This window comes from Peromyscus maniculatus, chromosome 6 (genome assembly GCF_049852395.1).
Source record: "Peromyscus maniculatus bairdii isolate BWxNUB_F1_BW_parent chromosome 6, HU_Pman_BW_mat_3.1, whole genome shotgun sequence".
Taxonomy (NCBI): Eukaryota; Metazoa; Chordata; class Mammalia; order Rodentia; family Cricetidae; genus Peromyscus; species Peromyscus maniculatus.
In genome coordinates, this window is record NC_134857.1 from 82,079,009 (window position 1) to 82,104,042 (window position 25,034).

Consider the following 25,034-nt stretch of genomic DNA (forward strand, 5'->3'; position numbering starts at 1 on the left):
CATACAAGATCGGGCCCATCAGCATTCTGTCACGGACAGGAAATGCTTGCAAGTCCCCTCCCCTCTCGGGGATGAATAAGCATTTAATGGTTGTTGGGGACTAGAGGGGTATAACCAGTGGTGTAACCAGTAAAGGTGCCCATTCTCCTGCAAACTAGTCCCTTTCCCATATTCCTGGACGGAACCCTATTGAAGTCATTGGTTTACACACATGCATACACATTCATACACAGCATTTCATACATGCATGAAAATATCACAATGGAACCAATCATTATGTATAATTCATATATTCTAATAAAAAAACTAATAAAAAAATAGAGCCAGTCTGGGCAACTTAGTGAGATCCAGCCTCGAAATAAAGTCAACCTAGCTCGTTGGCAAGGCACATGCTCAGCATGCCAAAGGCCTCGCTCGGGTTCAGTCCTTTGCACACAGGTTCCTTCAAAGCCCCCCAAACCAGTGGGCTGTGCTTTTAGAAATATTGCTTTGTTAAGCATATTTGTTATTGGAGAATGTTCAAAGGCCATAAAGGATCCCCTGGAGCTGAGAAGCGTTAAGAAAACACTCAAAGAAGCCATTCTCTCTGAGAGCCCCTGCAATCCCAGACAGGGTGCAGATGTGTGATGCTGAGGGCCTCCGTACACTTCAGAATGGAGAGGTGCAGGGGCCACAAAGTCCTGCCCGATGCTGTTGCCAGAGTCGTCATCTCAAGTGTTCTGTTGGAGGTAAACGCTGCACCTCTGACCCCAGAACACAATAATACCAATTTCCCCAACTTTACACAGCCACAGACCCATGTCTACCCACCCCAGCCTGCCTGAGGTCGCCATTGCGGCCCCTTTTAGCTGTCCACACGTTCTCCCTCGGGATCTCTCTGGGACCTTGTTCTAGCAGACTTCCTTCTCTGTGTGGTGACTGAGTTCAGCCATCTGCTGTTCACTTCCTGTCTTCTCCAGGGAGTCTGTCTTGTTCTTTGCTGTGTCCTTCGTACCTAGCGAGTACCTACGTGTCCACAAGTGAGTGAATTGATTGAGCTAAGGAAGACATCCAGACATGAATGACATGAAGGTGGTCCATGCAAGGCCAAGCATGGAGCTTATTCCTGAAGTGGAAGCAAGTTCTAGCCTTGACCATGGCAGAGAGGGCTGGGACTGGAGTCAGGTGACAGGTGGAGTCCCAGCTGCACCCTTCTCTTGGATCTGCACTAACTCTTACAATGACTCCACACAGTTGACAGAGGAACATCAGAACAGCTCCAGGGCCTGGACTGCTGGCCACTGCTTGGAGTTGGAGAACAGAGTCTGGAAAGGACACCAGCCACCGAGTGGGCTGTCCGTCAGTCAGTGTGTGGGTCCTGGTCCAGCCAGTCTGAGCATTCTCCAGCAGCAGGCTAAATCCCTGGCCCGCCCTTGCCCATCTCCAATGCCCTTGTCAGACAATAAGAAACTGAGCAAGGACAATCGTCACTTGGGGAAGCTGGACCAGAGCTGTCCCCGAGAGAGGTAGGGAAGGTGAAATGCTTGCGTGACCTGGGGCAGGAGCATTCGCCTCTGATGAGTGAGCTGCTGGCCGGCTTTACTCTCTGTCATTGGTGGTCCTTCTCTTAGCATTGGGTCCCAGCTGCTGGCAGAGGAACCACCCTGGAACAAGATCAGCAGAAAGGGATGGAGCAAGGACTCCCTGGGCCACCTCAGGGCAGAGTGACCTGCGGATTCTTGAGGAAGAAGGCCACTTTCTGGGCCACGGCATCCAGCTCACTTGGGCTGGCTGACTGCAGGAGGTTGCTCTTTGGGACGAAATAGTGCTTCAGAAAGTGCTGGCTCACACATCTGTGCAGCTTCCGGACCAGGCGGAGGAGCGCTTGATGGAAGACCTGCCAGTCCTTGAGGTGTGGGTATTTCTCACATGTCCAGAAGAGCACCGTCTGTGGAAGAAAGATGGTGGGAACAAGCTGAGTTTCCGTGGCTCTGGGAGGAGGAGCAGGGCATCCTGGGAAAACTGGACTCACCAGGAATTCATGACCCATTGCCTCACCAGAGCCTGGGGCTTGCCTAGATGGCTCACACCTCTCAGTTACTCTCTTTCCCTTTCCTCTGCCGCCTTGACCACCAACACTCTCCCAGTGAGTCATACCCTGCTTCAAGCAGAGGCCCTCTGCCTCCCTGCATACGGGGAACATGGAAGCCCTCATCTCCTGGATGGGAGAGATCTGTCAACATGGCAGCCTCCTCTTTCCCTCTCTGCATCCACGGCTCTCACGGGCCTCTGCCTCCGCCTCCTAGGAGCACTATAGGATCGAGTCCCCTCTTTGGAGATGGCCTCTTAAGCATGGGGTCATAGCCCTCCTGCTCTCCCGTGGCGGTCTCCCCTCTGGCAAGTCCAGGCACCCCGCTAAATTCCTCTCTTCTCACTCATTCCTTGCCTCCACCTACTCCAGTCGGGAGTCTTCTGCCATTAATCTTGAAGGCTGCTCTCCTAGCCCAAGGTCTCCAGGGTTCCAATGGCAGGGCAGGCCTTTTTCTGCCTCACCTCTTCTCACTTTCAGTGGGTCACACAGTTGGCCACACCCTGCCTCCCTAACCACTGTTCTTCTGGCCTCCAAGACAATGCTCTCCCAGGCTTTCTCCTCCCATCCCAGCTACTCCAATGATCTTGCACCCACTTATGTCTGCTCGGCCTTGGGGTCCCTAAGGACACTCCCTCCCCACCCGCCCCCCCCTTCTGCTGTTGCCCCTCCCCTGCCTGGGGCTCAGTAAGATGGAGGACTCACCCCCGCACCTTCTCCAGCCCAGACTCTGCTCCTGACCTGCTTCGTCTTGGGTATTGGAAAGTTACCTCCGTTTCAACATGCCCAGACTGAACTCATGGCCTTTCCCACAAACCTGCTCGGCCTCTAGACCTGCTTATCCAGTCAGCTGGGCCAGACACAGCCTGGGGCCGCATCCTCCCTGTCACACGCAACCCAACCCGCTCATCTTCCTGCTCATTGGTCTCTCAGACCTGCCACTCAGCTTCACGCCCCTCCCACCGTCCTCTCCACCACAGGTCTCATCCTCTTTGGCAGCCGATTAACCTTTGTGTGTCCATCCCAAGTACCAGCAGCCAATCTGTAGGTTTGTGGGCTTGGGGGGGGGGGTTGTTTTTGTTTTTGTTTTAAGTATAAATCCTCATTATTTTTGTTTGTTTTATCTAAATAACAGTTCCTCTCACTCTTGGTTAACTAAGATACAAAACAGGGTCTCACTTTGTAGCCCTGGCTGGACTGGAGCTGTGTAGACCAGGCTGGCCTCTTATTCACAGATAGCCTCCTGCTTCTGCCTCCTGAGCACTGGACTTAAAAGTAAGCACCACCACACCTGGCTAAGGTTGCAGTTCGTAACATGTTCTGTGAGGCTTGGTCCCTGCCTTGCTGGCCGGCCTTTCGACAGACACAGGGTGTCAAGAATGATGTGGAACCAGCCTAAGCGCCAAGAGTAGATGGATGGCCAGGGCATACCGAGCACAAAGACACAATGGAGGACTGTTCATCCAGAAAGAATGGAACCCTGTCCTCTACAGCAAAATGGCTGGAAGCAAAATGGAAGGACATGTATTAAGTCAAATGTGCCAGACGCAGAAAGACAAACAGGGCACCGTCCTCCTCACGCGTGGAAACTGAGGGTGAAGCAGGTCTGAACATGGTGTGCTGAGGACTGGGAACTGGGAAAGGGGCGGGGTAAAGGGGGGCAGTGCAAAGGGAGGTGGATGTGATTGGTGCACCCTCTCCACATGTATAAAAATGTCACACCAAACCCAATTAGGATATGCAACTAAACACAGCAATCAAAAATAACAGCATCAGTTTGAAGAGAATTTGAAGTCCCGGATGAATGAAGAGCACTTGCTGCACATTCAGAGGACCTGAGTTCAATTCCCAGCACCCTCTTCTGACCTCCTCAGGCACCTGCACATGCGTGGCATATACTCACATAGACACATACACATACATAAAAATAATAATACATATTTAAAATTTTAAAGAGTGGATAATCTCGTCAACTAAAGGGGACCTGGGAAAAGTGGGGAGGCGGGAAGGGAAGGAGGGAGGGAGGGAGGGAGAGAGAGAGAGAGAGAGAGAGAAACACACACACACACACACAGAATGAAACTGACCACACCTCTCACATGATACAAAATTAACTCAAAATAGACTGGGTGCAAAACTTAAAATTTGGATATGCATAAACAAGGAAATGAAATTAGAATATTAAAGAGCTACCGATACTCCGGCTACCGCAGTATTATTCACAATAGCCAAGGGAGAAAAAGTGACCAACCTAGGTGTGCATCAAGAAAAGACGAGAGAAGATGCGGGAGGCCGACACAGTGGACGACTACCCAGCCACCAAACGGCGAGTGAAATCCTGCCGCGCACAGCAGCATGGAGGAAATGGAGAGCTTCTGCTGAGTGAGATAAGAAAGGAAGGGGAAGAAGACGGACACTGTGTGCTCCCGGTCACGTGTGTGCACCAATATGATCAGGACAGAGGGCTGAAGGAGGATAGGGCGGAAATGCAAAAACCCCAGGAGGGATAGTTTAAAACTGGCCAGCGCACCTGGGGCCTGCTGCAGTTGACAGCAATTCTTCCGGTTTTGAAATAACTGCAGGAGTTCAAAGCCCCCAACCAGAAGACAGAATAAACATCCGAAGAGGCACGCTGATTGCTGGGGCTTTACAGGGTGCATGGTCTGTGTGTCTCCAGTTACTATTCCACACCTCACAGATACGATGTGATGCAAGGTGTTAATCCATACAACAAATCATCCCCAATGCCACATCAAACAAGAAGGGAAGAGAGCGAGGAGCAGAGGAGAGAAGGAGAGGGAAGTCAGGGAGGGAGGGAAGGAAGCCAACTCGCTATCACCCCTGGCAGGTGTGGGACACACAGCTGGGGTTTTATGTGTCACCACGAGCAGAAAAGCATGCGGTGTGGAAACCCTGGGATTGAAAACGGTTCCCACGGCCCCATCCCGATCCCATCACCCACTGGGACCCACCTAGAGACGGTTGCCCTGGCTCCCCCCACCACACCCGGTGCTCACCTGCAGGTGGTGGGTGGTGATGACTGGTCTCTGCCCTGGACACCACACATCCTCCTTCAGCTGCCTCAGGACCTGAAAGCATCGCCTGCGGCAGCCCCCATCCTCATCCAACTGCTCAAACAGCACCTGTTCTGCCTGGGAGAAACTCAGCTGCCAGTGATAACTGGACCGGGCCACCAAGTTGAACCCAAATGACTGAAAAAAGACAAAAGGATTGGGAACATGAGGAACACGATTCTGGCTAAAGCAGAGAGCAGCTCGCATAGCTTGAAGGACCCACGGCCCACAGCCTATGGTATGTCTATGTGATGGAATATTACTCAGCCAATAAAAAGGATCAAATCCAGCCATTCACAGGAACAAGGATGGGATTAGAGTATAATGTGTAAAGAGCAGCAAGGCAGAAAAAGACAAACACATTGAATATTCTCACTCACATGTGGATGGCAAAACATAGAGGCCTAAAGGGCAGCGTGGAGAAACACAAGGCACCGTGAGTACACGCAGGGAGCAGGGGGAGGCTCGGACCACTTTAAGGCAGCTGCTTCTGCCCCCGTCAGAGCCGCTGAGGACTTATCAGCCTTCACCTAGGTCACTGGGCTCTGACCCATGCTCACTCTGCCGGCCCCGGGTTTCTGATGGGAAACCTACGTTTCTGGCACGCTCATGGGTGATGCTGCCCCTGGGGAGCAGGTGGGGGGCAGCAGACACGTTGGAACAGCAGCTCTAACCCCCGCCCCCCCCCCCCCCCCCCCCCGCAGTAAGCCATTTCATGGTCAGTAACGAGATCGGCAAAGCTGTCAGCCCTCCACAGAACGAGCCCCGCCTGGTCACCCATACCTTGATGCACTCCACTCTCTCTGGGGAAGGCCACCGCTTCAGACACCTAGGCCACTGGGCTTTCTCGGACCAGGCGGTGGGGATCTCCACAGTGGGGACCAGCTCCAGCTCCACCTGGCCTGTGGACGTTTCCACGGCAACCCAGACGGCAGCTCGGTTTGCTAGCACACTGACCTTGCCTGATGGGAACCAACCAGAAAGAGACCCTTGATAAGAGAAAGCCTTTGCTTTACACACAAGCAGCAGGGCAGGGGCAGGAGCGAGTGGGCAGCCACTGTGGGCAGCTGTCAGGGTGTCTGTCACCCAGCATCAGGTCTGTTGACACCGGACAGCCAGCCACTGTCACAGCCTGGCCGGGAAAGCTCATGGTCAGTGGGGTCTTTCCTTTTCCTCCTCATTCCTCCAAAGCTTTTCAGCACATGTTATTTTTGGATGTGTGTGTGTGCACACGCGTGCGTGCATGCGTGCGTGTGAACATGTGTGTGTGTGTGTGTGTGTGTGTGTGTGTGTGTGTGTGTGTGTGTGTAGATAGAACCCAGGGCTTCACACATGCTCATCACAATACCTCTGAGCTATAATCCGAGCCCAGAGGGTTTCCATTTAAAGTGATAGATCCCTTTCAGGAGGTTCAACGAGGGGAGTCATGGGAAAAGACAGAAAAGGATCATATTGGCTCCTGAGACGCCATCTAACACCTCCACATCACCTCGATGCCGGTTTGGGAGGGAAGGCAGGCGAGGGTAAGGGCGGAGCGCTTCACTCTGACGTCAGGATTTTTCTGAAGGATGGCTCTGACCCCACCTCACCCAGGTCCCTTCCAGGGGGGTCCTACTAGCCTGTTTCATCTGAATCAGTCTCACGGATGGGGTTTGCTTCTACCATCCATCTTAGGCTTCACCTAGATGTATTTCCTGAGTCCATCCGATCGTGAAGCCCCACCGAGCATGTTATAGCTGAGCTGGAAAGGGTCAGGTGAGTGGGGGAGGTTTCCCATTATTTTATTTACCAAGCAGGCAGAGAGGAGGAAATAAGTGCATGTGGTCAGTTTTCCAGCTCGTGAGCCAGCCTACCCTCATTGCCAAAGGGCTCCTCCTTACAAAACAACAGATTATTATTATTGTTGTTGCTGCTGTTATTATTATTATCATTATATGTATGTAAGTATGTAGTATGTGTATATGTATGTATTTGAGCACCTGCATGATTTCATGTTCACCACGTGCATGCAGCAGCCTGCAGAGGCATGAAGAGAGCATCAGAGTCCCCGGAACTGATGTTACAGACAGGGTGCTGGGAACTGAACCCCAGTCCTCTACAAGAGCAGCAAATGCCTCTAACCACTGAGCCATCTCTCCAGCCCCAGCACCTGAGTGTTTCTGTTTGTTTGGCTTCCTTGCAGATAAGAATGAGAGTGTCTTGACCTAAGGTCTGTCATCTCACTCTGCCCTTCTTAGGAGAAAATTTGAAGCTTTTAACTGTGTTTGGCTGCTCGGAGGAAAGCGTGCTTGCTATTCTGAGCTAGCTATGACGGCTGACAGTTTACATTTCTCCAGAGCAGCCCGGACAAGGCTAGGATACGGAGTGTTACTTCAGCTTTGTTTACTGAAACCTCCTCACAGGTCTGGCCCAGCTGGACTCACCCAGCTCTCCTTTCTCTAATAGATCTTCTCCTAGTGTTAGGAGTGACTGAACTTGGAGCTAGCCTGCCTGGCCCACACCTTACTTCTGCAGATGCAGGCGGCTCTGGCGAGTGACTTACCTGTCTCAGTCTTTTCATTTTTAAAGAGGTACAGAAAAGTTTTTGTTTTTTTTTTTTTTTGACAAAGTCTCCTGTATCCCAGGCTGGCCTTGAACTTTTGATCCAGCAGAGGATAACCTTGATTTTCTGGTCCTCCTGTCTCCACCTGGCAGAGTGCAAGGATCAGAGGTGTGCACCCACGTGTCTGGTGTATTCATGGCTGGGGATCGAATCCCGGGTGTTACACACGCCAGGCCAATATTCTGCCAACTAAGCTGCATGTTACCCCAGTCTCAGAGTGTCTCAGAATTAAGTAATCCACACAAGTACTTTCTATAAAGTAAACATCTATGAGATGTGACCAGGCTGGAGACTTTCAGAGTTGTTCTGTTTGGACAAGCAAACATTTACAGACACATCATTTGAGTTCGGCAGCCTGTGTAATTTTCATAATACCTGTGTGTGCCTGTGTATGTCTCACTCAGCAGAGGCTGCACACAGTCTGCCAGGCCAAGGCACCATCATTTACCAGGCCAATTTTCTTAGATAGTCATTTAGATTTTTTTTTTTTCTAGTTGGTTACTATTTTGAGACCCAGGGCAGAAGACATTCTTGGCCATATTTCTTTGTGTGTCTGCAAAAGTTTATTTGTTGAATTGCCAAGTCATCACATTATAAAAATAAATAATGGACTAATGGCCCTCTAAAAAATGAAACACTGATTTTCGCTCCCAAGAACAACATGAAAAGGCCTGCTTCACCTGACCCACCCTACACCCAGCAGGAGCACACTTCTCACACTTCACACACTTCACATAGCTGTTCATCTGCCAGGCATTTTTAATATGTTTTTATTGTTTTGGGGATCCTTTGCCATCGTTGTTTTGTTTTAGATTTATTTTATTTTAATTATATGGTGTGTGTGTGACTGTACGTATACACATATGCATGCAGGTACCCAGGGAGGTCAGCAGTGGGTGTCAGATCCCCTGGAGCTGGAGTTACAAGTGGTTATGAGTTCCCTGAAATGGGTGCTGGGAACTGAACTCAGGTCCTTTGCAAGCACAGCCATTGTTCTTAACCATGTGCATTTCTCTGGTCCCGATCATTGATTGTTTAATTTTATAAGACAGGGTCTCACTCTGTAAACCCAGGCTGGCCTCAAACTTGAAGTAATCCTCCTGCCTCAGCTTTTCAGTGCTGGCATGCACCAGCAACCATGCCTTGGCAATCTGCTAGAATTTTTTAAATTTATATTTTTCCTTTTTTTAAAAAAAAACATTTATATTCTTCGGTTTTTCTTTTCTTCCTTTCTTTTTTTTTTCTGTCTATTTTGCTTTGTGTGTTATCATTTCTGTTGATCAGCTCACCATTTGTCTTTCCTGGTTTAGAACTACTTCTGTAATTAATTAAGTCAGGTTTTCCACGTGTGCATGTGTGTAGATGTGTGTGCACTTATGCGCGTCACCCTCTACTGCAGCTTTATGTTTGCAGTTGTGGAGGTGAGTGTGTCCTAAGGCTGCTGGGCTTCGGCTGCAGTGGGTGGGTGCTTTCCCAGCACTCAGCCTCCACACCCTGTGTTCACGCCGATGCTCCGTGTGGCACAGAAATGTGCTGATAACCAAGGTCTTGGGGGGTAGGGTGGAGGGTGAGCAATTTGCTGCTTTAAATATGTAATGTTGAGGTTGGGGCAGGGCACAAAACCCACAGCCTGAGGTGTGTTCGTCAGGGCTGTCATTTCTAAGTCTCGGAAGTGTTTCCTGAGAATGAATCCCTGCCTTGGGGATTTCATTAACAGATTAGCAGGCCATCCCCCCATCACCACAATGCAAAAGGTGACTGGTTACCACTCCCCTTTCGCCTTCCCGTGACCAGCTCACCCGAGAGGTGACAGGTTCTCACTGCGTTTTCCACCAGCGCCCGGAACACCTGGAGGACTTTGGCAGGCACGATGTCCCCCTCTATGTTCACGTCCGCCTGGTGCCACTGCCACAGGGTCTTCATGAACTGCTCCGTCTCCAGCCACTGCTGCAGGCCCTCGGGGTCCCGCAGAGGGCAGGTGAGCTTGGCGCCTTGCAGGTTGTAGTACCGCCAGCGCTGTGGCCGGGCCCCCTTGTATCCCGAGAGGCCTTTCAGAGGGACTGTGACCTGGAACAGTCTGGGAGCCAGAACCTGCGGTTAGAAAAGGAGAGACGGGAGCTGAGTTCCTGTCACGGGGGAGGAGACAGGCAGAGGGTGCTGACCTTTCCAGCCAGGCAGCTCAAGTGACCATTCGACCCCCAGCAATGGGATGAGGTGTACAGACAGAGACCCGGATTGCTGAGCACTACGGTTCTGTTTTACCACTAACCCATTTGAGGCTGCGGCAGACAGAGTGACTCAAGGAGTTCAGGGCTTCGTGAGGCCACAAGTTAAGTATGAAGAAAACCCGGAACCCTGGAGGGACCTGGAGTTTAGGGGAGAAGAAAGGGAAGGGAAACATATCCACTGACACACACACACACACACACACACACACACAGAGGATATGGCTGCGCCTCTTCCATCTCGGAAGTCCAACAAGAGGTACCTACGATACCACTTCCCCAGTGAGCAGCCTAAGGCGCAGAGGGGCTTGCGGATCGCCCCGGGGCGCTGCCAGCAAGCGGAAGAGCGGAGAGTTTAATTGAATTCTTTTGGTAGCTTGTTCGGCGGTTCTACCCCAGACTAGTTCTGCATCGGGAACGAGTGTCCTGGGACAGCTGAACGTTCTGACACGAAAGAGAAGGTGCCAGAACTTTGAAATGCCACCCTTTCTTTTAGCCTGTCACCATGACCCAGGGTCAGTGCGAATGACTAACCCTTACAGAATCAAAGGTGAAATGAAAGCCTGTCTGTCTGGACAATGTGAGCCATTGAGTTGATTCTGTGTTTAATGGAAAAATGGATGTGAATCCACCCACTCCCACTCTCCGGGAACCAGTTAAGCAGTGGCCGGGAAGAAAGCATACTTAGCAGGCACACAATGCAAAGGACACAATACACCCGTTGGCCACGCAGATCTGCCAGAGGGACCCTGAACTCTGGCTGTGCCCTGGTGACTCGCTAGCACCCTCTTTGTTCATTCAGCCACGTTTTCTTTGAAGAAGGTTACGGGAAGTCCAGCAATAGTGAGCTTTTGTCCCTGGTCTGAGCAATGAGCGATTCAGCTGATCCTGCCCCATTTTCAGAGAACATTTGATGGCTTAGATGAGGGTACCATGTGACTTCTGGCGTCCAGAGGCTAGATTAAGGGGGGGGGGGGCAAACGCCTAAACTCCAAATGAATTTTAATCCACTTGCACATGAGTTCAAGAGCACAGTGGTGGGGCTGGACAGACGGCTCTGACCACACACTGCTTAAAGGCCACACAAGCATGAGGACCTGAGTTCCGGTCACCAGCACCCACCGAAAGAGTCAGGCGTGTGCTTGCATGCCTGTCATCACAGCACTAGGGAGGCAGAGACGGGGGATCCCTAGGACTTGTTGATTATCCAATACAACTGAATCAGTGAGCTCCAGTTCAGCGAGAGGCCCTGTCTCAGAGCATAAGGGGGGGAGCCACTGAGGAAAATTGAAGTCATTTTATGTGTTTTCTCCTTTCCCTCCTTCCTTCCTTCCTCCCTCCCCTTTCTTTCTTTCTTTCTTTCTTTCTTTCTTTCTTTCTTTCTTTCTTTCTTTCTTTCTTTCTTTCTTTCTTTCTTTGTTTCTCTCTCTCTCTCTCTCTCTCTCTCTCTTTCTTTCTTTCTTCGTTTCTTTCTTTCTTCTTTCTTCGTTTCTTTCTTTCTTCAGGGTCTCCTGTATCCCAGGCTGGTCTCAGATTTGACGTGAATCTGTGGTGGTTTGATTGAGAATGTCCCCTACAGGCTGGCACTACATGAGGAAGTAGTGTGGCCTTGCTCGCTGGAGTATGACTGGGAGCCGTCTTGGAGAGTTCAGAACCTGGCTCCACCTCCAGCTCACTCTGTACCACGTTTGCGGTGGCAGAAGATTTCCTGGGCAGTACTATGTTCTCAGTGGGATACGCACCGTTCATACATGGAGTCCCTCCCACCCAAGGGTTTGGATGCGTCCTGGGGCACCTCAGAGGGACCCGCTTACCTTAACGCTGTCATTGTACGTGTCAGAGGCAGGCACTGCTTGGAATCGACTGTCCTGGTGGCTGACCTCTGCCGTCAGACAGTGGATAACTCTCTGCACCTCCTCCACACTCTGAGAAACCTGCTGGCGCCTCAGGTCCACCTGGGTGTGAGGGGGGGGGGGGGGTCAGCGAAACAGTTACAGGGCCCGGGGCACCGGCCCAGGCGACAAGACAAAGGCACAGTGACGTCCGACCCAAGTTCAAAGCAAAAATCTTGCCTCCCGGGATTCCAAGGGAGTTGAGCTGCCTAAGTCTGACAGGGACCAAAATGACACTGGCTTCCTTCTGGACAGGTGCAGTCACCTCAATCTATCCAGGACTTACTCCTGGGCAGAGTCTGGGGACATAACAGCAATCAAGGCAACAGCAAAGGCCAGGGAGGAATGGGAGGGGTGCCTGGGGGGGGGGGCATTGTGACATATACCTGTAATCCCAGCACATGGGAGGTAGAGGCAGGAGCATCTGAAGTTCAGGACCAGCCCTGGCTCTGCAGTGAGTTCAAGGTCAGCATGGGCCACACGAGTCCCCGTCTCAAAAAACTTAGCAACAAATCAGACAAGATGTACAGTCCCTCTGGTTGGAAACAACACATGGTTGGGCGTGTACACTGTAATGCCATACATACTTGCTTTGAAAAGTGCCATAGGGAACACTGAGCTAGGATAAAGACCAGGGGATAAAGCGTGGCTATTTCAGATAGGGAGGTCAGAGAAGGTGACATGTGAGTGAGTCATAGAGAGAGCTATGGAAAGCAGATTCCAAAACTACTCCAAACAGCCAGGTAATATAATGCCAAGCCCAAGACATTTGACCAATGCTAAGTCATTCATCGCCCCAGGCACCTGGGAGCCTCCTACAGAGCCATCCCATACAGAGACAGAATGCAAGGCTGAGACCACGCCTATCTGTCTGCACAGGTTTCATAGCCCACGCTGAGTCAGCCCATTGATAGCTATCTATTTACATTCACTGTATGCAGGTTACAGCTTCCTGCCGGGCCACAGGAACAAGGCAGACCGACACGATTATGTACTCAAAGCATTGGAGAAACCATCTGAAAGAGAATGCAAGTGTGGGCGTTGTACTGATACAGCAGAGAGGAGACCCCTAATCTGTGCGCAGAGATCTCTTTGACAATTCCATGTAAAGTACTGTCTTTGGAAAACAGACTTGTATTGTCCAGATGCCCAACACGATGCTGAGTAGCCAGAGACAGAAAATGAGGCCCCTAACTCTGCAGACCTGAGGATCTCATTGGAAACATCAAATACACAAAATAGTCTCCTGAAAGTCCATGGGTCCTGCTTGACCATGACTGTGGCAGTCGTATCTGCAGTTTAACAGGTGGTTTTTGCCACTAGCAGCCGCTCCTCCATTTTCATCCCAATAATGCCCACCTCACTATGGGTGATGGCGGTGAGGGACCGACCCTCTTGGAATGGCTGTGCCCTGTGGGGGCTCTACATCTTCTAGACTGCAAGTGGAAGAAAAGGGGTCATCACAGAAGGGCAGGAAGTTCAAGATGCCAAAAATAAGGGAGAGTGCTTTTGGAAACCTTTGGTCAAAGGTCCCCACAGACAGGACTTCCCCTGTGTCTGATTCAACTCCATTTGGCCAGCTTTCAAACGCCTACTTCTTGCTGGACTCTGTACTGCATGGCAAGAGGTTTACAGATAGACTGCCAGTGGAAGATGGTTTAAAACTGTCACAGTGAGATGCTGGGAAAGACAGCCATAGGATACTGTGGATGCCCCGCAAAAGGACAGTTGTCTAAACTGGAGGCTGAGGGTCCTTCCTGGAGGCAGAAGGTAAGGTAGGAGGAAGTCAACCAGGGGGCTAGGGATCTGGCTCTGGCAGAGTGAATGCTTGCTGAATGTGCATGAAGCCCTGGGTTCCTCCTCCAGCAGTACAGAAACTGAGCGTGGCGTGCAGGCCCACAGTCCTGGTGCTTTGGAAGTGGAAGCAGGAAGACCATTTGTGGCTTCTCAGCAAGTCCTGGGACACATGGGACCTTGTCTCAACCTGCATATGTAAGATGGCAGGTCCTGAGAATAAAGGGAGAGCCAGTGCCACCCCCCGCCCCCCAAAGTGTCTAGAGTTTCCCAACCAGAACAGCGGAACGAATGAAGACAAATTCATGAGGACAAAGGGTCACCACTTCTCAAGAAGCCTGACCGTGGCAGCAAACAAATTAGACAAAACGGGCAGGGCCAGCAGCAGATTCTCTCAAACTGACACATGGGCTTAGGCATGTTTAAACATGGAGGGACACGTGTCAGTTCAGGAGGAAGAGGCCCACACAAAGAGGAGGGATTTCCCAGCAGGAAAATGTCATGCAAATCTCCACCACATTGCTTCGGAAGGGGAGCAGGAGAGGAAGGGGAAAGGGAGGGATGTTGGGAACTGGAGAGATTTCCTGCTCGAAGTCTATGTGTTTTCTTCACAGGGTAGGAGACGAGGCAATATGCAACAAGAAGCCGGAGAGGTGGCAGGTGCCAGACTTCAGGTAATAGACTAGACCCGCTCCCAAGGATGAGGGTGAGGACGGCTTGGGTACTTGTGTAAAGATGGAGTTGTAGCCATGGTGAGGCCCGTGAGGTTGTTGGAGTGTTCGTGGGCTCAGCTGTAAGATGTCCGAAGCACCTCTTAACCCTCCAGTCAGGCTGAGGCGCTCAGTTGGAGGGGTGGAAGCTGGAGGTGGGGTTTTGGCGGTTGAGTTGGATTTTCCAGCCTGAGGATGGAATGCATATAGCCAGGCTGGTAGATTACAGGGCACTGAACAGGGACGAATCTGCTAAATGAGTGTGGGGCGGGGGGGGGGGGGGGGGATTATATAGAATCATGAACAAGCCTCACAATAAAGAAGCCATGCAAGTTGCCGGGTGGCAGTGGCGCACGCCTTTAATCCCAGTATTCGGGAGGCAGAGCCAGGTAGATCTCTGTGAGTTCGAGGCCAGCCTGGTCAATAGAGCAAGATCCAGGACAGGCACCAAAGAAAGAGAAAACCTGTCTTGAAAAACCGGGAGAAGAAGAAGAAGAAGAAGAAGAAGAAGAAGAAGAAGAAGAAGAAGAAGAAGAAGAAGAAGAAGAAGAAGAAGAAGCCATGCAAGATGTTCTGATGAGGTAGATAGAGCACTGCAGTGAGAAAGGCTGTGAGGAGGTGTCATTGAGTAGCTAAGTTCTCAGAAGGCATGGAGGGCCAAGGCTTATAACCCCAAAGTCCCCAAATCTTTAAGTTTATGGATATGATTCCACAGAATTTGAATATGAAAAACCCAATGGACGCACGCACTAATAAGCTAAGTGTCCTAAGATGCTTCTGTTGCTATGCTACAACATGGACCAAAAACGACTTGGAGGAAGAAAGTGTATACTTGGCTTACACATTCCAATCATATTCCCGCACCAGGGAAGTCGGGGCAGGGGACTGAGCAAAGACCTTTAGAGGGGTGCTGCTTACTGCCTTGCTCTCCACAGCTTGCTCAGCTATCTTTCTTATACAACCCCGGACCACCTGATCAGGGGTAGTTCTGCCCACTGTGGGCTGCACCCTCCCACACCAATCATTAATCAAGAAAATGCCCCCACAGACTTGCCTACAAGCCAATCTGAGGGAGGCATTTTCTCAGTCAATGTCCCCCTCTTCAAAATGACTCTAACTAGGCCAGGCAGTGGTGGTGCACGCCTTCAATCCCAGCACTCAGGAGGCAGAGGCAGGCAGATCTCTGAGTTTGAGGCCAGCCTGGTCTACAGAGCGAGTTCCAGGGCAGTCAGGGATAAGCAGAGAAACCCTGTCTGGAAAAACAGAACCACAGCAACTCAACTCAAGCTTGTGTTGAGATGACAGAAACCTGACCAGCACACTAAGAAAAGCTCCATTACAGTATCGGCACTGGGGTGGGGGGTGGGAACCAAAATCCTTCTCTATGAGTGAACTTGACCACAGACTGGACAGTGACTGGGCAGAACAAGTCTGAACACACCCTGGAAGGCCCCTGTAATCTCTCTCATTCTCCTTCGCTTAGCTCATCATCCTCATGTGCTCTGATCTGCAGATGTGGAAGTCAAGAATGGAGAACTAGGCTGCCTGGAAGCTCAGACTACAAATTCTTCCGGCACTTGGGTGCCTTAAACTTAGCATCTTAGAGTTATTTCAGCTTCAGCAATCATCTTATCTGGTGCCACCAAATAGAGTACCAGAGCAACAAGAGGCTCTCCTCTGTCACACCGGCAATTAGAAGTAGAACTAGACGACATGCGTGGGGTTTCCAATGCCATTATCCAGCACTCTCTGCCATGTCCCTTATCTTCTTCCTGGACCTAGATAGATGAGGCTTTCAGTCTGGAGTCAAGGCTCATGAAACAGCAAGTCTGGAGCTGCCATTTTGTGGGTACTACGGACGGTTCTTACATCCCCTAGGGATACTGGGATAACACAGGAGGGGCCAGACACTGAAGAGCCCCAGGCAGATCTGTCCCCGCAGTGCCCAGGATGCTGAGGATGGGTACAATTTTCATCAGGTGATATCCGCCCCGCTCCCACATTATTGACCACGCGAGCAGCGACAGGCTCTTACCACGACGGCATCACTGAGCACCCCACAGCCCCCAACGCTCTGGGCTGGGGTTCCCAGGCCAGGTCTTAGGTTGCATCCCCAACTTAGACCCTGACCTTCCCTGCTTGACTATGGCCTTCCACTTATCTCGACTGAACCCAGAGAACCAGAACAAGAGGATTGAAGCTCTGACTGAGGAAATGCAGAGATGCAGATGCGGCCTGCGGTCCATTACAGAGAGATTTTGGTAAAAGTGATTTTGGATGCTTTATCACAAGTACGGGGCCCTCCACGCCCAATCTCAGAATCCCTTTCCTTTCTAGTCTCTCAAACGTCAATAGGCCAGCAATACAGTCTCATCACCAAATGCATTTCAGCAAAGAAAGGCTTGAAAATAAACATACGGGGAAAATGGGATCATTGAAGAAAATGGACTCAAAGCACAACTCAATTCAAGCTTGATCTTGGGGCCTATCCAGTGTTCGCTCTCCTCTTCTGCTGATAAACTCAACGAATCAAAAAGGGTCCATTCTCAACTAGAAAATATCATCCTGAGTGAGGTAACCCAAACCCAGAAAGACAGTTATGGTATGTACTCACTCATTGGTGGATTCTAGATATAAAATGAACAATCAGACCACAACCCATAGAACCATAGAGGCTATATATATATAGCATGGAGGTCCGTAGGACGACTGTGGCATATAATAAATTTCAGTTTTACTCAATTATTGAAAAAAAAATAGCCAAATGAATGGAAACACATGAACTATGAACCAAAGACTGAGGGGCTCCCAGCTGGATCAGGCCCTCTGAATAGGTGAGACAGTTGATTGGCTTGATCAGTTTGGGAGGCATTTAGGCAATGGGACCAAGTCCTGTGCTCATTCCATGAGTTGGCTGTTGGAAACCAGGAACTTATGCAGGGACACTTGGCTCAGTCTGGGAGGAAGGGACTGGACCTCCCTCCCTGGACTGAGTCTACCAAGTCGATCACAGTCCTCGGGGGAGGACTTGTCCTGGAGGAGAAGGGAATGGAGGGTGGGCTGGGGGTAAGGGGAGGGCGTGGGAGGGGGGAGAATAGGGGAACCCATGGCTGATATGTAGAACTGAATGGTATTGTAAAATAAAAAATATATATCACAAAAAAAAAAAAAAAAAAAAAAAAAAAAAAAAAAGGGTCCATTCTCTTTTTCCAAGGGCTGCCTTTGTGGGTGTGGCCGAGCCCAGCCACATTGAATCAACCAGGCACACACAAGGCTGGATGCTCCAAGGTCACCCAGGGCAGCAGATGACGCCTTCATGCCGTAGCTTTGCCCAGGGCCTCCCTCTCCAGGTGTGTCTACGTGCTTCCCCACACGTCCCTGTCTCATCCCACGCTCCCTCCCCTCTTTCCCAGCCAGAGCCTCTGGGCTATTGTTGGACCACAAGTCATTTGCTGCTATTAATAGTTCAGGTTTGTGAATAATTTACTGTTTCAAATATAAATTATTGGGAATTCAAGACTGTTCCCTCTAACAACACTGCTGACTCATGGGTGTTGCAACCCTCTTCCTTGAACTCTGTGGAGGGCCAATTAAGCGGCTTTCGGGAAAAGTCGTACGGGGCTGGCTGCACCCAGGACAGGCGGTCTATCTACATGAGCATCGCCCAGGTGGAGGACAGGGAGGAAAAAATGGCCGAGAACTTCCTCCCAGACAACAGAAAGCTGGGCTGTTAACCTTGGAATTGCTTTAAGTCCAATAATGGGTTAAGACAGGACAGGTACCTTCCCTGCCCTCCAGAAGCTGCCAGTTTAAAGGGAGCTTAACTTAACTTAAACTTACAGGGGAAACAGCTCTACTCAATTCCATGAGGACTGCCTGGACCACCTGGTATTGGCGGCTCCAAATGCAGCAGCAGCAGCAGCAGCAGCAGCAGCAGCAGCAGCAGCAGCAGCAGCAGCATGTGGAGCTGGGGTTACTCAATCCTTCCAGGGTACCGGGCACTTCAAAAGAACAGGAGTACCGGAGCCTCCACCATTCAATGATGACTCCCATTTTATAGATGAGGAAGTTGAGGCTCAGGAGGCAACTTGCACCAGAGTTAGTTAAGTTATAGGCGGGTCACATTTGCTACCTCAAATTCTGCTTCCCTAAAAGAAAGGGTAGCTGAATACAACGCCCCCCCCCCCCCATGGGGTGGGTGGGTAAATTGGGTTTCCTCCTGTACTTGCCTTCTTCATTTATGGAAACCTAACACATCCGCCAAGCCCTCATCTCCATTCCTCTTTCCGTGGACCACTTCTCCCATCAGAGCCCAGGCCCTTCCTTTCGCTCTGCAAGGCTCTCTTTCCATTGCAGCCCTGGGGTCTGCTGTACACTCAATGACCGCACACAGAATGTCCCCTTCTTCCTGGGGTGTTAAGAACAGAATCTGTAGGTGTGGCCGGCCATCCCTCGGGCATGCACAGCATTTCTTTTCCATTTAGCAGACCACATCTCAGGGCTTGAGCTCCTCCACACCACAGAGCAGGATTTGACATAAAGTGGGGGTTCTGTGTGCCTGTGAGACAGAGGATTGTAGCAGAGGAGATACGGCCTCTGGGCCCAACCAGCTCTGCTGAGAGCTCAGTACCTTCACCATATAGCCACTGGACGCTAGCCAAAGCCTTTCATCTCTACAAAGCTCTCTCTTCCTCTAGAAATGGAGGCTGGCTGGTGGCTACATAAGTGTTACCTGCACCCCGACCTGTCAGCAGCCTGCACAGTGTTTTCCCTTATCTTCAGTGAACTCCAAAGGGATTCAGAGTATCTGTGCAAGATACTCTGGGAATGTGGAAGGAAAGGAATGTATCCAGGACACTGTTGGTCCCTCTAAGAAGGTGGAAGTAATAAAACCTTCCAGGGTGTAAGTCAGCAACTGAAACCATGCTAAGAGGAGCCAGTGTATATGATCAATAAACAGGACCAGCTCCAGAGTTCCCAGGGTGACAAGAGTGGTCTATGCCCCGGTGATAGTTAGGGGAGCCTTTTTGCCAACTCTGAGCTGCATGAGAAGGATTAAGGTGAGAGAGAGAGAGAGAGAGAGAGAGAGAGAGAGAGAGAGAGAGAGAGAGAGAGAGAGAGAGAGAGAGAGACTAGGGCCTGAAGTCTGTTTAGGACGTAACTCTTATGGGACAGATGTGGAGGCTGGTCCACCTTCAGAGACAAGAGACAGAGGTCTGTCAGACTGGAGGCCAGTGCTCCAGCCTCCGAGAACTGGCTGGCACACATTCTAACAAACACTCAAGCCATGATTTCCAGGCCAGACAGAGGACCTGCCCTTGCCATGTACCCCGATTCTTTAATCCCTATAGGAGGCAGAAATCCAGATTCCTATGCAAAGTCTCAGTATTTTGAAATGTCTGTGAAAGAAAACTTTAGAAAATGCTCTATAGACCAAACAGACCATGCATGAGCCCAGGCTGGACTGCATATCGGGAATACCATTTATGATTTCTGCGGGTGGGTATGCCCAGAGGCAGAGGGTCAGAGAACGGGCGGGCAGGTGAAATCACTTGAACGCCAAGCTAAGAAAGTCAGAATATTGTTTTTCCAGAAAACACCGGACCCCAGGAAGATGCCAGTCAACGCTGCTCCTGTGTAGAGGAGTGACGGGAACTCATTTTGTTCACTATTGTTTTTTACACACGTAGACCTTCCCATGATGGTTTTGTCTAAAAAAGTGCACTCATATCTCACTGTGATAACAATCTTTGCTCTGTTTACATACAAAGGCATGAAAGCCAGAGAGCAGTCCCTACCTCTCAGCTTAAACCTTTTCGTTTAAACATTAACTGCATGCCTTAGAAGCTTCATGTGGAAGTGGAACACTGGACCATCTTAAATTCAATAATATTTAAGGTCCCTACAAAGTCTGACATCAAAAGAGCCTAAGATGGAAATAAACTAGCCCCTTTCTCTCCCACTGCTTTCTTTTCTTTCTGTCTTTCTTTTTTTGTTGGTTTTTTTTTTTTCCCCTTGAGACAAGGTATCACTCTATAGACCAGGCTGGCCTTGAATTTACAGAGATCTGCCTGCCTCTGACTCCCGAGTGCTGGGACTAAAAATGTGCACCACCATGCCCAACTTACAAACGAAATAATATCCTTTAAAGATTTGTAGTTTTATTTTTATTTTACGTGTATGGGTATTTTGCCTGGATGCATGTCTGTGCACCACAAGTGTGCCTGGTGCCCTAGGAGGACCCAAAAAGAGTGTTAGATCCCCTAGAAGTGGAATTACAGGTGGTTGTGAGCCACCATGTGGAAGCTGGGACTCAAACCTGGGTCCTCTGGAACTGCAGCTAATGCTTTTAACCAGTGAGCCGTCTCTCCAGCTCCCAAAGAGTATTTTTTAAAACTATCAGTTTTACAGTTTTTAAAAGCCTTGTCATAAGCTCATTTGTTGTTTGTTTGTTTGTTTGTTTGTTGAGGCAAGGTCTCATGTAGTCCAGGATGCCTTCCACTTCTGATCTCCTGCCTCTGCCTCTCAAATGCTGGCGTCACAGGTATGTGTCATTGTGCCTGTGCCTGGCTAGTCATTTCCCAGTGACCCCATGCAGACCCTCATTTGATGGAAAAGAAGTCTGAGCCTTGGATAGATTAATTGGCCGCATAAGTGTCAGCAATGGACAGAGCTAGAGGTCTGTTCTGTATTTTGTACCCAGCATTCTTCTGGGCACTAGAACCTCAGAGAAAAGACCTGGCTGGGTAAACTTCCTCAGCATGCTGAGGTTAGTGGTCTTGTGTTTCAGAGAACCATCTTATGATCTCCAGAGGCAGGGGAATCCTTCTGGACCAATGTCAGTGGGGTGGAGAGGAAGAGGGCGTGCCCAGGAGAGGCAGGCCTTGGCTTACCTTACTCAGCAGGTAATCTTGTAAATCGCCCTCTGGAAGAGACTTCATGGCCTCTTGGTCTGTCCCCAGGATAGCAGCAACCTTCTGCTTCTTTTCACGATGGAGGACAAAACTGGTAGGCAGCTTTCCCAGCAATGTTACTCTCTGGATGAAACTTCTCTGGAACTGTGAGCATGGACCAGAGACTTGGCCTCTTCGCGCCTGCTCACTGCAGTTTTCCTTTCCAACTTGAGAGAATCCGTCTGCCATCTTTCAGGGAATGATAGACGATTAGAAAAGAGGCTTGATGGAAATGAGCTGGAGCCCACCTGGTGTTCCCTGGTGTTAGTCACCCTGTCTTTTTTATCCTCTTGTTCTGATACCAGGTGCACCTTGGTGACCAGTATCTTTACATCTCCTTGTCCTTATCCTGTTGACAGTAAATATCCCCTGCCCTCCAATCCAGAAAATTCTGCAATTGATTTACTTCCTTACCCTAAACAAATAAGAAATTGCAAACAAGTCTTCTGGTTTCTCACCATCATGCCCGACACAAGCCTTGCCCATCAGATGAGGGCCAGGATCAACATTTGGAAAAGCATGAGCTCACAGATACACTCCTGTGTACAGAGGCAAGCTCACTCACACACACACACACACACACACACACACACACACACACACAGAGAGAGAGAGAGAGAGAGAGAGAGAGAGAGAGAGAGAGAGAGAGAAACAAGCAGATACACAGAGACAGACTGACAGGGGAGACACACACACACACACACACACACACACACACACACACACACACACACACACACACGAGGCAGGCTTACAAACAGGCACACACATGCAGAGAAAAGTAGGGCAGAGTCCTGCCTCTCACCTGCTGACCTTAGAATGTGATTTCTTTGTCCCACTTGATGGCTGACATTCAAAATGAAATCAATATAAACAGGCCCCTTAAGAGTCTAGGAGGCATCGAGTTTTAGCAGGAAAACTCATCCAGGACAACAGTGCAGACAGTAAGTTCCCGGTCTGACTGGCTGGGGATAGCTTTAGTACAGGGTGAGAAAAATCTCAGCAGCCGGATCTTCCCGAAACTGGTAAATTTCTCAATCTACTGTCTGTGATCCGAAGGACTGACAGCCGGGCTCAAATCTGATCAAGGCTTCCAGGCAGGCAGCTGCCCAAACCAACCTCCTCAGCGCTCCTCAACCTCAGCCAATCCAGCCTTTCTACTCTCTCCGGTGGCCCCGGATTTGCATATCCTCCCAGACAGCTCCAGGTGAGAGCCACATCAGACCCCACCCACCTCCTTCTGCTAGGTGTTCGGGCAGCCTTCTCAGGGCTCCATCTGCCAATCCAGGACCTTATATCCAGTCCTGAAAAGCTGCAGCTTCCTCAAGGATCCTCAGAATCCCCTCCACACTTCCTTGATGTCCCACCTGCTGTTCTGTGTCATGGAAATCCCCTTCTCTTCACCGCACACCCTCTCAGATGGTCCAGGATCTTCTTCCCTTGGCTTCTGTTCCCCTGATCAACACTCCAATGGACCACATGAGTTTTTCACAACTGAAACAAGAGCCTCTTCCCCTTAACCTGCCTTCTGGAATTCTCTCTCCACGTCACTATGAACGGCACCAAAGTCCACATTTCCCCCACGTACTTTTGGTTTTGCCCTTGGCTTCTGCTTTTGCTGGAATCATTACCTCAGAGTCCCGCGCCTCTGGTAAGGCCTTTCCTGGTAACAATAAAGCTGCCCTGGGTTTCTAGACTCAAATACCCAAACCTTCATCATTCTCGATCTATTGCAGACCCATCTCAGTTACTCCAGTACTGCAGATTGAAATATTGTATCCGGAAACTTCTCTTGCTCCAAGATGGAAAGATTCTTGCCAGGTATGAACAGGGAAAGCAGAAAATTGAGCTACTGGAGGAACCCGGGGAAGGAAGGGCACTGTGAGCTCAGGGCAGCTGGCTGCAGTCACCTTCCCACCAGATGCACAGCAGGCGATCGGTGTGTTTTGTGAACACAGACAGCACACGCTCACTGCATGGCCCAGTTCCTAGTGGGTAAGGTGCCACAGCACAGACCCGGGCTCTGGCAGCTCCTATCAGAAAGGCTGAGGAAAACAAGCTTTCCTGGCAGATACAGATCTCTAGTTAATTGGACAATAGGTCAGCAAAAATCTGTTGACTAAGGGTGTGCCTATGGCCACCAAGAGGGACCTAGCAAATTCAAGTTTTCCTCCTTCCTTGGGAAATAAAAGTCCTCATTTTTTCATGATTCACATGCAAGGCGAAGTGAAATTGGAAGGCAGCTTCAGCTCGGTGTGGACTCTGAGGACTGGGGGCAGGTGAAACGGCCCAGTAGATATGCCTGCCACCAAGCCTGAGCACCTGAGTTCCATCTCTCCCCACCTCCCGGGACCCACAAGATGGAAGGAAAGAGCCACCTGTCTCCCGTACCCCTCCACACACGTATACAAATAATAGATAAATAAATGCAATGGGTTCTGCGGAGCAGTAACATGTTTAATGTCTGTTTAACAAAGGAATCAAAAGATTTTCCCTCTGTATAGTTTTGTGCTGGGTCGGGTAGTGTGGTGTGCACATCTCAGAGGGCAGAGGACAAGCTCAGGCGTCAGCCCTCGGGTGCCTTCTACCTTTTCCTGGAGACAGTCTTGCGGTGTCTAGGGACCTTGCAGTGTAGGTCAGGCGCTGAGCCACAAGCTGCCAGGCCTCCATCTCCTGCCTCCCACTTCGCCATTGCTGGACCCAAGGCACCGCAACCAGTTTTCTACGTGGGTTCTGGGGGTCTGAACTCACGTCCTCATGAATTCAAGGCAAGAACCTTACTAAGTGAGCCAGCTCAAGGCTTTCAAACATCTTAAGTCAATCCTAATATTCAGTGAGGCATCTTGGGAAGACCACACCCACCCAGGCTCACCCAGCGTTTTTACTGATTTATCGAGTGGCTAAACAGTTCATGGCAAGAAGGGGAAAGATTAGCCTGACCAAATCAATCTTTTTTTTTTTTTTTTTATGTATAGTGTATATATGTATGCCTGTAGGCCAGAAGAGGGCACCAGACCTCATTATGGATGGTTGTGAGCCACCATGTGGTTGCTGGGGATTGAATGCAGGACCTTTAGAAGAGCAGCCAGTGCCATCTCTCCAGCCCCCAAATCAATCTTAAATGTGCAGATTTGCTCAAGAACGTCAGGGTTACAAACTCTGATTTGCTCCTTTACAGATTCGCTTTAATCTGGGAAGGGTCAAGTCCAGCAGCTCAGAAGCCTGGACACTGGATGAAACCCGCAATAGTGAACAGTCTGCAGCAGGGTCCAAGGCTATTCTCTGTGTCCAGGGAAGCCTCCACCGCACACAAGATTGATCAGCAAATATTTTTAAATATTTATCTGACTTCCTTAAAACTAGTGGCATTGTACTACAAAAATTATACAGAATAAATGATATGCAAGGCATGGTAATTCACACCGTACAGCTTAGCACTAGGGAGGCTGAGAAGGAGGATTGCTTTGAATTCAAGGACAACTTGGGCTGAATGTGAGACCTTTTTCCAACCCCGCCCCCCAAAACACCATACAAACAAATAAACAACAACAACAAAAAATGCTCCCAGTTTGGGCAGGAGGAAGAGAAAATCTGTGTGTCTATGGATGTCCATGCATCCCATCTATCGATAATTAATGAAATACTATATGGTACAATGCATTTACTTCATGTATTATAAATTCAACTGTATATGAGATCCTGTGATCACTTCTATT

The 25,034-nt window shown here is 50.0% G+C and overlaps 1 protein-coding gene and 2 long non-coding RNA genes across 10 annotated transcripts in view; 2 read left to right on the forward strand and 1 right to left on the reverse strand.

The window, feature by feature from the left end:
• Positions 1-218: 218 nt before the first annotated feature.
• Positions 219-25,034, reverse strand: part of Mab21l3 (mab-21 like 3) — a 38,679-nt gene continuing 13,863 nt past the window's right edge. Inside the window, exons 1-7 of one of the 7 annotated variants that reach the window (XM_076574729.1) lie at positions 22,950-23,274; positions 21,259-21,507; positions 11,784-11,924; positions 9,544-9,835; positions 5,926-6,104; positions 5,086-5,280; positions 219-1,927 (exon numbers count right to left, since the gene is read on the reverse strand). In XM_076574729.1, the coding sequence (XP_076430844.1) occupies positions 1,694-1,927; positions 5,086-5,280; positions 5,926-6,104; positions 9,544-9,835; positions 11,784-11,924; positions 21,259-21,507 (1,290 nt within the window). In that variant the 5' untranslated portion in view covers positions 22,950-23,274 and the 3' untranslated portion in view covers positions 219-1,693. Of the gene's footprint in view, positions 1,928-5,085; positions 5,281-5,925; positions 6,105-9,543; positions 9,836-11,783; positions 11,925-21,258; positions 21,508-21,732; positions 21,888-22,123; positions 22,270-22,552; positions 22,827-22,949; positions 23,275-25,034 lie in introns of those variants that run through there. The other 6 variants (XM_006997183.4, XM_076574727.1, XM_015990340.3 and 3 more) reach the window with 6 other exon arrangements.
• On the forward strand, positions 12,269-17,555 carry LOC121830267 (uncharacterized). Its single transcript, XR_006073399.2, has 3 exons — positions 12,269-13,631; positions 14,270-14,329; positions 15,879-17,555. It is a non-coding gene; the product is annotated as an uncharacterized LOC121830267 (long non-coding RNA).
• On the forward strand, positions 22,348-23,973 carry LOC121830266 (uncharacterized). Of its 2 annotated transcripts, none has more exons than XR_013052275.1 (3): positions 22,348-22,525; positions 23,055-23,139; positions 23,540-23,973. It is a non-coding gene; the product is annotated as an uncharacterized LOC121830266 (long non-coding RNA). The 2 variants fall into 2 exon arrangements; XR_006073398.2 differs by lacking the exon at positions 22,348-22,525 and adding an exon at positions 22,839-22,969.